Source organism: Lissotriton helveticus, chromosome 12, assembly GCF_964261635.1.
Source record: "Lissotriton helveticus chromosome 12, aLisHel1.1, whole genome shotgun sequence".
Classification (NCBI taxonomy): Eukaryota; Metazoa; Chordata; class Amphibia; order Caudata; family Salamandridae; genus Lissotriton; species Lissotriton helveticus.
In genome coordinates, this window is record NC_136073.1 from 362,927,374 (window position 1) to 362,939,560 (window position 12,187).

General features: G+C 47.3%; 1 protein-coding gene across 1 annotated transcript; it reads right to left on the reverse strand.

The window, feature by feature from the left end:
- Positions 1-944: 944 nt before the first annotated feature.
- On the reverse strand, positions 945-8,790 carry LOC144798029 (uncharacterized). The gene is made up of 3 exons (XM_078668813.1): positions 7,887-8,790; positions 6,533-7,712; positions 945-1,044 (listed from the first exon to the last, which is right to left on the reverse strand). The coding sequence occupies exons 1-3, from the start codon at positions 8,788-8,790 to the stop codon at positions 945-947; spliced, it is 2,184 nt and encodes a 727-aa protein (XP_078524939.1).
- Positions 8,791-12,187: the final 3,397 nt, after the last annotated feature.

The following is a 12,187-nucleotide window of genomic DNA, read 5'->3' on the forward strand; positions in this document are numbered from 1 at the left end:
AGACATAGACATGTTTTTTAGAGAATCTGTTGATTGGTAACCCAGATGGAGAAGCATACTTTTGATGCTGAATTTCTGCTGATGGTAAGAAACATTGCAGATTGCTTACCTTGGTGATCATTCAAAGTCAAAGTCAATGAGGGTTGAATGGCTGTCACAGAGGAGTATGAACATATGTTTGTGGTGATGGAAGAGGCAGTGTCAGAAATAAGGTAGACAAACACTTTCAGGAAGATAGAGGGCTAGATAAGGTCTGTGGGTATATTCCAACAGGTGAGGAGTAAGGAAGAGGTACAGGGAAATACCATAGAGAAGGAAGAACATAGGGTGTAAAATGGAATATTACTGACAGGAGAAGGAGCAAGTGACACAGTTGTAAAAATTGCAAATGTCAGTCACATGAAAATCATAAAGATCAAACAATAGAGAGAATTTTAGTATAGACCAGGAGGTGTAGTACATGGTCTGTTAGATTTTACAAAGGTGACACAGTGTGCAAGGCATCTCAATCTGTGATTGTATCAAATTCATTGTGGTACTTGCAGTATTGTTTCTTACCGGGGCCCTCATTATGAATGCCAGATTTTGGCTTGAAGCTACTGGAGGGGTGAAATTCCTGATTCTGTATCCCTGCTCGAAAATTCAATAATTATGAGCGTTCTCCTTGGAATGGGGAATAACCACATTGATGCAGGAATACTGAGTCCATTTCATGTGGGTTCCTCGATTCATTGGATAAAATCACGTTTTTTGACAATTTTGGCCTATTCTGAGCATGTGGAAAGTGTCAGTAAAGGGGCCCATGGGGGTCAGGCAGTTGGGGTGTATGGAAGTGGAGTGAGGGTTGAGGTGTACCAGCCTGTAATAGCATTGATTTCCGATCACCCATTAGCACAGGAAGTGTCATTACTGGATCGCCATCATCTGGATCACTGAATCTTTTATTATCCATCTGCACTGGAAGTGTCATCACTGTTTTCCTGCAGTACTGCATATACAAAGCTTTCACAGAAAACCATTGCATCAATATCTCCTCTCACTACACTACAAAAACAAAAACACACAAAACTCACTATATTAAATTTGTTGGACTTGGCCCTTTTTGCAGGGTCATCCCTAAACTTTTTGCTTTTTTCCCGGCCTTATTTCTGACATGGTGTTGGTGGTTTTAGGCCTCTGGGTACTTTAGCACTGCTGTCCAGTGTAAAGTGTGTGCGCTCTCTGTGTTATATTTGGTAAGGTTGGCCTGCCCTCCCATAGGAATGCATTGGGGACTCCCTGATCAGTGTGTCAGTGGTAATTCTTTATATAGGAGGAGCAGCGTGGTCGAGTTTAGTATATTTGGAATTGTAATAATAAATGCTGCGCAATGGTGTGCGCAGATTTCTTATGACTATTTTAGAAATACCACTTTTAGAAGTTGGCATTTCTGTGTGCTATGTGTCTGCCTGCCTGATGTGAATTGCATGTCTGGCTTTTGAGTGACAGGAGCTGGGAGGTGTGTGTGTGGCTCCGTGAGGGGCAGGGTGAGTCAGCACTAGGCTTAATGGGACATCTGCATTGGGAGTAGTGGGAGGAGTAATCCCCTGACCCTGAATAGATCTGTGCCTAGCCTGTACAATGCTGGCTCTGCCCCCTGTGGTGTGTCTGATCACCTAGCCCCCACCTGACAAAGGGGAAGAGGAGCTTGGGAAACAAAGTGCTCCAATTCCCCCCTGGACCAGTTGCATCTGGTTCCCCAAGCCCTGCGTGGCAGACACAGATAATCTGGGTATAAATGTAGGGGCTGTGACCCCATGTATTTTGTGTTCCTGTGCTGTTCCTGAACCTGCTGGGGCTTGCTGCTGCTGGGGCCCAGGAAGAACCGCTATGGGGGCTTGCCTCCCTGCTGGAAGGCCCTGTGTGCTGGCCTCCCTGGGCCCAACTATGCCCATGGACCTGGAAGAACTTTTTGCTAGGACCCTTCTGCTTTTCTTTTTATAGTCCAGAACCTTCAGGACTTTTGCTGCATCTTGCCCCTTGTGAGCGCTTTATTTGAATTTTTCCCAAAGAAGGGGAGAGTGAGGGCTGCGCAGCGCTGAGCTGCCGTCCTTTTAGGGGGAATCCCGACGTAGAGATTTCCCCGTGATGCCTAAGCAGCGGGTGCCCACCCCGCGTTTTCCTTTATTTTCCCGGGTGCCCATCCCGCTTATGCTTTTATTTTAATTGCTTGTGCCCACCCCGCATCTTGGTGAGAATCAGTGCCACAGCCAGAGAGCACCAAAACCGTGGCCTTGCCTGACTATGGGTGGGGCATAGGACGCGTCCGGTGAGCAGGGAGAGGAAGTCCCTCCCGCAGGAGACGCCACGAGGAGACCCGTCCGGAGCCTCGCCAGCTCCCCGTTGAAGTTCCGGTCTCAGAAGGGAAACCGGGCGAAGTGGAGACAAGAGGAGTCCCCGAGGAGTGGAGGCTCTCCTGTTGCCTGCCGGCTGCACCACAAGAAGAGTCTTGGTGCAGACAGGGCCAAGAGCGAAGCCGCCAGATTCATCCTAAGAGCTCCGGTGAGTGGGGGCTCTGTTGTAACCCTGATGGGGGGGCATGTCGGAGCACATTGTCGGTGTCCACTCCAAGGCTGCTAGATGTTTTTTCAGGGCCCCAGTGGGTGTCCAAAGGGGCACAGTGCCCGTGCCTCCTCCTTGATGAATTGTCATAGCTGCCCCGCCTGACAGAGGGCAGCTGCAACGATGGGGGCAGTATTGATTTCGAGAGCCCCAGTAGGGGCCCTGAGGACACAGTCATGCCAGGGCCCTCTTCTGTGTTCACAGCTGCGCCGCACCAGCGCGGGCAGCTGCAACATTTTGGGCATATTTGTTTTATAGAGTCCCAGTCGGACTGCCAGGGCACAGTCCGACTGCTGCACGGCAATTAGCGGCAGCTGCAACGTTTAGGCTATTAGTTTTTTGGGGGCATTTTGAGTGAGATACACTCCTCTGCCCCAGGGCAATTGGGCACTTTTGGTTCCTACTGCATTGGATGCCCTGACATTTTGGACATAGGGCATTTGAGCCCTCTGAGGAGGTCAGTGGGCAACGGGGACTGTTAGGTTGATAGGGCACCAGGCTCTAATGTGATTTATGTGGTGCGCAGGAAATGTGATTTATGTACTGTGATTTATGCACCGAGATATATGCCTCTAATGTGGTTTATGATTATGAGGTTTGCATACTGTGGTTATGCTTGTGAGGTTATTTTCTACTGTGATCTATGCATCTAAGTTAATTTCCGATTAGGAGGTTATGGTAAAAAATGTTTAGGCTTATGAGGTTGGCGCATAATGTATTTTACACCTAATGTGATGCTAAGTGCATACCATGATTTATGTTGCAGGATATAATGCTGAGTACAGTGTTTGCCAGTAATTACTGGTTGTGTTCTACATTTATTATTTGTTCTACATTTACTATTTTCACTTTGTGATGATTCTGACAGTGGCCCAATTGGCCCTGTCATGAGTATATAATCCCATGTAAATATTGCTTAGTGCCTGTTGGCACAGTGTATATTGTGTGATTACTATTCTAATGTGTTTATGGTAATAAAAAGGCTATTTTTATATGCAACCTTGTGTGGAGTTCCTTTTGTGGTGTGCCTAGTATGTTGCTGCTGTTTGTGTGTTGCACAAACGATTTACACATTGCCTCTGAGATAAGCCTGTGTGCTCGTGCCAAGCTACCAAGGGGGTGAGCAGTGATTATCTGCAGCGTGTAACTCCCTTGTCCTGACTAGAGTGGTGGTTTCTGCTTGTCTTAGGCACAAGCCCTAGCCAACCAGAAATCCCATTTCTAACAATATTCCTTACACATATATTCCCTTACTATGTATTAATGTGTCTATATATTTATCATTTTAGTCATATTGTCCAAGAAAACAAATTCTCTCAAAAGCTTTACTCTCCCTACACCTCTATCAATCTATCCTCTATCTTCACTCTCTCTCATCCCAAATCCTTTCTACTACTGTGATCTCCATAATAACCCTTTCTAGACTCCTCTTTCCTCTACACCTCCCGGCTCACCCAAAACATCAGCTTACTACTATGATTTCCCAAACAACCCTACTAAATTCTCCCTCGTGTTATTTCTCCTTCGACTCATCCCAAATCTCATTTCTCCACTCCGATTCTCTTTCACCCTAATCCCTCTCCACAGGCTTTTCCCTCCTCTATCTCACCTTTACTCATCTCATACCTCAACTTACTACTATGATCTCCCAATGAACACTTCTGGTTTTCATCCCTTTTTTCCCTCATATGTTCTCCGCTCAAATTAACTTGTACCTCCCTATACTAATACTATACTTGTATTTCCTTATACTAATCTATCACTAATCCTCTTGAGTTTCAGAGAAGGGTGCCACTCATCGAAAAGTGCTTCAATGCCTCATCAGTAGTAGTTAACGCTATATAAATACAATGTAGATTTTCCTAGTTATTATGACGGAAAGTCTTAATTTTATTAAAGACACGGAGGCGAGTATTATGCTTTCTTATCTTGCATTTTAATAAACAGCAGCCAAGATAAGTGTAAAACTACAGTTCCCAGAGGGCCAGGAAACACTGGGCCATGGGAACGAGAAAAAACGAGATAACAGTAACCAATCAGATCACACCTAATAGATAAGAGTCCACACTGACTGCGCAGCTTCCTCTTTTCGCTGAGAGACAGTCAGATAACAATAGAGAATAAAGGAAATATAGCCATAACCAGAAAGAACGCCAAATTCCAGGAGCAGAAGTCCTTAATCAGTGGAATCCACAGCCAAAGTCCAAGGAAAGGATCCGAAGGAGGTGGAAGAACCAGAGGAGACATCCAAGCAGGAGATGAACGGAACCGCTGGAGAGTAGATCTTTTATGAAGCAGGTGGCAAGGCCGGATTCGCTGTAGGGAGGGAGAACACATGTTAGTAGTGTAGCGGCGGGATAATACTCGCCTCCGTGTCTTTAATAAAATTAAGACTTTCCGTCATAATAACTAGGAAAATCTACATTTTATGGCAAGACCGGAGGCTCCTATTATGCTTGTTCAAAGCAAATTAACAACATCAGAAGCAACAGAATGAATAGGCTTACAATAAAACATGCGGAAGATACTGTCATTGGACCAATCTGCTGATCTCAGTATGTCCTCTAAACGGGAGCCAGCCCAAAAGGCCTTAGAAGCCATGGCTCCCCGAGCCGAATGTGCTCCGAAAACAGAGACATCAATACCGGCAAGGGACATAACCCAGCGAACCCACCTGGCCAGGGTAGGGGAGGAAACAGGAAGGTGAGGTTTGCGAAAAGAAATGAGGAGTTGAGAACAAGAGGGCGTTCTGAGATCAGCGGTCTTTTGTTCATACATTTTCAAACACTGTCCCACACAGAGTTGGGGTTGATCGGGAAAATAGGGATAAAAAACAGAGTCTAAGTTAGTCTTAGTGCGTCTGCGAATCTGGAACAGCACACCTGTAGGGGAAAAATGGCGAGAAGAAACATCCAAGGCTCGAACATCAGAAACCCTTTTGATAGACACCAAACAAAGCAACATAGTAAGTTTGGCTGACAACATTTTGAGAGACAAAGCAGAATTAGAGGGCCAATTCAAGAACAATTTAAGTACAACAGAAACATCCCACAAAAAAGTATACTTAGCCAACGGTGGTTTGGAGCATCGAACACCCTTGAGGAGGCGACAAATCAGAGGATGAGCCCCAACGGGCTTGTCATCAATGTGGGTATGATGGAGGGAGATAGCAGAGCGATAAAGGTTAATAGTCCGATAGGCCTTCCCAGCGCTGGCCTGAGAAGCTAAGAAGTTGATAACAGAACTTAGAGAGGTTGAAAAGGGATCGAGAGACCTTTCCAGACACCAGCTTGCCCAAAGAGACCAGGCGGATTTGTAGGCTTTGGAAGTGCCCGGGGCCCAGGCCTGGTTGATAAAGTGAGCAGCCTCTTGTGAAATGAGGATGTTAGAAGTGGGAGGCCGGAAACTTTCCAGGCCGACAGGGTGAGGGAGTGGTCCAGTATCAAGCTGTGACGCTCGCCTAGAGGGTTGAGAAGAAGATCGTCGAAGGATGGCAGAAGTACAGGAAAATCCATCGCCATCTCCAGAAGAACAGGGAACCAAATTTGGGCTTGCCAGAAAGGAACCACCAGTACCAGCGAGGATTCCTGGCGACGAATTTGCGCCAGCACTCTGTTGATCATGAGGAAAGGAGGAAAGGCATAATGGAGTTGACGAGACCAAACTTGGAGGAAGGCATCCGTGGCAAGAGCCAAGGGGTCTGGTCTCCAGCTGTAAAACTGTGGCAATTGGGAATTGAGGCGAGAAGCAAAGAGATCGATAGAGAAGGGACCCCACAAAGTTGAAAGAGAAAGGAAGACGGAGGGACAAAGCCTCCAGTCGCTGGAGTCGCGCAGGAACCGCGAGTGCCAGTCTGCGACTGAATTGAGGTTGCCCGGAAGATACTCCGCTGTCAAGGAGAGATGATGAGCTAGACAATATTCCCACAGACTTTTCGCTAAGTCCGCCAGGGGTTTGGACTTTGTGCCGCCGAGATGATTTATGTAACGAACCGCAGAAACATTGTCCATGCGTAAGAGTATGGAACAGCGGATCCTGTCTTTGGAAAGACTTTTGATTGCAAAGGAGCCAGCAAGCATCTCTAAACAATTTATGTGCAGTCTGGACTCCTCTCTTGACCATGCTCCTCCAGTCGAGATTGGACCACATCGGGCGCCCCAACCCGATAGACTGGCATCGGATTCCAACACAAGATCTGGGGATGTGGCGAAGATAGTGCGCCCGTTCCACGCATCTAAATGGTCTATCCACCATTGCAATTCTGTGCGGGACTCTTGGTCGAGAGCGATGACGTCTGAGTAAGCTAGACCTTGGCGAAGATGCCTGATCTTCAAGCGTTGAAGGGCCCGGTAGTGCAGGGGGCCCGGAAATATTGCCTGAATAGAAGAAGAAAGAAGACCGACAATCCTGGCCAGAGATCTGAGGGAGATGACAGAAAGATGAAGCACCGAGGCGATTTCCGCTTTGATTTTGGAAATCTTGGAAAGGGGGAGGCGTAACGACGCCGCCACCGAATCCACTAGGAAGCCCAGAAATTCCATGTTCTGAGAAGGGACCAGAGAAGATTTCTCGAGGTTTACCAGAAATCCTAAGTCCAAAAGAAGACACTGAGTGGTCTGAAGATCTGTGAGGAGACTCTGCTTGTCTGAATTCAGAAGAAGGATATCGTCCAAGTAGATTATGAGACGGATACCAAGAGAGCGAAGAAAGGCGACCACTGGCTTCAGCAGTTTCGTGAAGCACCACGGTGCCGAGGAGAGACCAAACGGGAGAGATGTGAAACAGTAGGTCATACCTGACCACCGGAATTGGAGAAACTTCCAGTGAGACTGGTGGATAGGAACAGTGAGATAGGCGTCTTGGAGATCCAAGCGAACCATCCAATCGCGGGGGCGAAGGGTGTCCCTTAGATGAAGGATCGTCTCCATTTTGAAATGACGATACACCACAAAGTGGTTGAACCATCTCAGGTTTATGACAGTGCGTAACTTCTTGTTCTTCTTTTGAACTAGAAAAATGGAGCTTAAAAAGCCTGTAGAGTCGTAAGGAAAAATTTGAATGGCTTGTTTTTGTAAGAGAGAGTCTATCTCGGTGGAAATGAGATTTGCCATCTGTAGAGAGAACACGGGAGGAGGAGGGGAAAAGGTCTAGACAGGAGGAGAGTAAAACTCTATAAGATAGCCTTGAACCGTGGAGAGGACCCACGGGTCTGCACTTATGGAACGCCATTTTGGTAGAAACAGTTTTAAACGACCCCCTACAGGAGGGAAAGAAGACAGGCTTACCTGGTTGATTGGAGTTGGAGTTGCGATAACCTTGACGCCCTCGGCCGCGGAAACCACGGCCTCGCTGTGGGTAAAATCGCGGCTTGTATTCTTGGGTGTTGTCGTAAGAACTCTTGGAGCCTTGATTGTAGGGACGGCCGGAAGAGCGACCCCTGCCTCGTCCGGCCCGGCCAAAAACCCGAGGGGCGAAAGTCTTTTTGATAGATTGCTGAGCCTTGTCAAGAGAAGCGAAGGTAGAGACAAATCGGCTGATGTCGCGCACCAAATTCTCCCCAAAGAGAAGACCATTTGCCTTTGAGCCGGGGTCCATAGGAGCAAGGTTGGCCAGCTTGGGATCTAATTTGATCAAAAGGCCCTTGCGTCGTTCGTGGGTAATGGCTGCATTGGCATTGCCCAGAAGGCAAAAGGCACGTTGGACCCACATGGAAATGTCCTCGGCTGAAAGATCCGAACCGTCAAGACGGGCAGACTCTGCCATGTCGAAGATACGTGCCAAGGGACCCACAATGTCCAATAACTTGTCTTGACACGTGGACCATGCCTTTTCAACACCACGACGAGGGTCCTTGCCAAATTTAGAAAAGAAGGTAAGGAGAGGTTGGTCGATGGAAGGGACGAGGGTGATTTTATCAGGAAGGGCGGGTTTGGGACACTCAGACTTCAACCTGGAACGCACAGTCGCCTCAAGAGGGAGACAAAGGCGGGCGGAAATATATTCACCAACATGGTTAGAGGGTAGCCATTCGGTCGAGTTTGGATGACGAATGGAGGACGGGTCAAACATAGGGAGACCCTCCGAGTCAAACACAGGCTCGAAGTTAAAGGAGTCACATTTGGGAAGTTTAGGGGGGGGGGTCAGTGACGTCAAAGACATCAAATAGGTCGTCAGCATCAGGCATATCATCATCTGTGTCCAAGATGGTGGAAATTACTAATTTTTTCGTAGGGGACTCTGTGTGCTTAGATTTTTGTTTCTTTTTGCCCTCGGAACCGACAAACCCCTCCTTATTAGGAGGCCTGGGAGGTACTGAGTCCTCATCCATAAGCGAGTGAGACTCGCTAACCATAGCTGACTTTTTTGATTTTTGCACAGAAGCAGAGTGATCCACCTTGCGTTTTCTGCTATCCCCCGCAGAATGGGCCAAAACCTTGGACAACATGCTGACCATGGAATTTTCCATATTTTTTGACAGTCTTTTCATAGACACTTCCATAGCCTGTTCAACTGAAGTATTGATAAACCTGTGAAGGTCCTGCTTGAGAGACCCATTATCCATAGAAGAGGAATTTTCCTCAGAAGAGCTGTCATGTTCCATTGCAACCAGCAGGGTAGTGAAGGGTTAACAAAGGAGAAAATACAGGGGGCGTGAACAGGGGAAGAGCAGGGGCGGGCTGAACACTGAAGGAGCGAGGAGACCGGGCTGCAGGCAGTCAGGCAGCCGGTTCCGATAAATTAAGTGAAAGTGGCCGAGGAACTGCAGGCGGAGCAAACGTGGAGAGCGGGAAGACAGAAAAACAGGCTCCGGCACCGGTGAGGCAGGCGAGCTCCAAGCGGTAAGAACGTTCGCGAAGAAGCGCGAAGACCGCGGAGCGGGAGAGACCACTGAAGGGGCGGGGACGGGGGAGGAAACAAGCGTGAGGCAAGCGGAGCAACTGGAAATGGAAGGAAGCGCACAAAGCGCTAGTCAAAGCAGCGCAACAGCGCTTGAATATAAAAGCATAAACCAGTAAGCAATATTAAGCAGTAAACATAGGAATGCATAAATAAACATAAAACATAGCGAGTATAGATAAGAGAACACTTATCTGACTGCGAGCAGCAAGAAAAGAGGAAGCTGCGCAGTCAGTGTGGACTCTTATCTATTAGGTGTGATCTGATTGGTTACTGTTATCTCGTTTTTTCTCGTTCCCATGGCCCAGTGTTTCCTGGCCCTCTGGGAACTGTAGTTTTACACTTATCTTGGCTGCTGTTTATTAAAATGCAAGATAAGAAAGCATAATAGGAGCCTCCGGTCTTGCCATAAAATTACAGTTACAACCATTCTCGTCGGTTACAAGGTTTTCAGGCAAGACCGTCAGCACAAGCCCAGAGGTGGAGTTGACATCCTATTCAAATATACCCTTAGTTGAACCACCTACACAGACACCCTCGCCAGCTACATGGAACACCTCATGTTCAAAGGCATGCATCACAGCCAACTCCTCCCTGGGCAAAATCCTTATGTACAGATCACCATATCTCTGAACTAATTTTGCCAGTCACATCATGGTTTTTATCGCTTCCCTCATTATCTCCAGTACCTTCTTCCTCTTCAGAAACTTTAACTATCACCTAGAAGATTGAACCAATCCAAACTCCACGGCCCTTCTAGAAAACCTTACAACCCTTGGCCTCTTCTAGCACATTACCAAACCCACCTATACCCCTAGATACCTACTGGACCCAATTTTCTTTTACATCAGCAACATCACAGTCAAAAAATCAGCTACAATGACCTGGACAGACCATGAACTCATCAGTTTCAGCATACCCGTCAAACACCACCATTGAAACCAATAGACGCAGCTAGTAAAACATCACAGCAGAGGAGTGGGCTTCCAACCTCTCTGCTCATCAGCCAGAGCACACCAGCAACTAGATGATAACCATTAACCACTTGGATGCTAAGGGGTGTGCTAGGAGGTCCCTGTAATTTCCATTGAAATCAATGGAAACTCCATGACGAGCTGAGCTCGTCATGAGCGTCGAAGGGGTTAATAACTGCAACAGCTGGATCACCGCTTGCGCTGGCATCCTGACTCCCCTCAAGCACAACCTAATGGCAAGATCCCGACCACAGACCAGTTGGTACACAGAGGAACCCAGGCTGACAAAACTCCACTGCAAGCAACTGCAGTGCAAATGGAGAACAAGACAAGACACCACAGATAACGCCATCTACAAATCAGCCCTAAGATGCTACCACTAGCAGATACAGAACACCAAGCACACAGATCTTGCAGATTGCTCCATAACTAGCAGCAGTAAGAGAATCTTCATCATCATTAAAGATTTGATGGTGCCTCCTACTGCCTCTAGCAACACCGCCCCCTTAAAAAACCTTTTCAACAAGCTCTTGGAATTCTTCTGCAACAAATCACCTCCATATATAGCATTTTTGACCCTCAACCAGACCCCATCACAGTCACAAATCAATTTCCCATCACAGCTGAAGAATTAACCATGATCTTGTGGTCTGGCGTCACCACTGTTAAAATTGCTGCAACCATGAAGACCATCCACTGTGGGGCCCCATCCCACCCTTGCCCCCACCACCACACCTTCTTCAAAGGTGAAAGACTAACACCCATCATCAATGCCTCCATTGGCTCATCCACACTCCTGGACACTTGGAAACATGCCCCTCTCATGTCCCTGCTCAATTACAGATCCATATCCCTCCCATCATACACGGCAAAGGTCTTACAGAAACTAGTCAACTGATGCCTCACCGACCACCTCAACAACCACCAGCACATTGACACCATGTAGTCAGGACTCTGTCCCAACAACAGTATAAAAACAGCACTCATTGCCACCACAGATGACATCTGCATGATCCTTGACAGAAGAGACAAGGTAGCGCTCATTCTCCTGGACTTCTCTGCAGGATTTGAGATGGTTTCACAACTATCCTCATCAGGTGCCTGCACAATATTGGCATCCAAGGTCCTGCTCTCTAGTGGATCTGCTCATTCTTAACTGATAGAACACAAGCTGTCAACCTTGCACCTTACTCCTCACAATACCGTAAACTCAACTGTGGTGTGCCTCAAAGTTCATTGCTCAGCCTATCTGCTTCTATGCATACATGATCCATCGGTCCAACGTCATCTGTGCATACGTCGATAGCTTATCCTACGCTGAGAACATGCAACTCATACTCTCCCTCTTGAATAACACCCCAACACAAGACACAAGTTCAACGCCTACATTACCGGAGTCACTTCCTAGATGAAAGCCAACTATCTCCAGCTCAAAGCCAACAAGTCAGAAGTAGTGATCTTGGCAAAAAAACACATCACCAACTGAGGGCCAGCCAGATTTGTACCTACACCGGGTACCCACATCAGGAACCTCGAATAATCATAAACAGCAAATTGGACATGACTGCTCAAGTCAACACTATCACTGCATTCTGCTTACAGACCCTGAAGATGCTGAGGCAAATCTTTAAATGGCTCCCAAACAACACTCGCAAACTGACATTCGCACCCTACTCACCAGCAAGTTGGACTACTGGAAAACTCTCTACACTGGG

Coding starts and splice junctions, on each gene's coding strand:
- LOC144798029 (XM_078668813.1), bottom strand. CDS start 8,790: ATGATATGCCTGATGCTGACGACCTATTTGATGTCTTTGACGTCACTG. Junction 7,713..7,886: donor CTCCAACTCCAATCAACCAG/GTAAGCCTGTCT, acceptor TTCTCTCTACAG/ATGGCAAATCTCATTTCCAC. Junction 1,045..6,532: donor CCTGGCGGACTTAGCGAAAA/GTCTGTGGGAAT, acceptor TTGTTTTTGTAG/TGTAGTGAGAGGAGATATTG.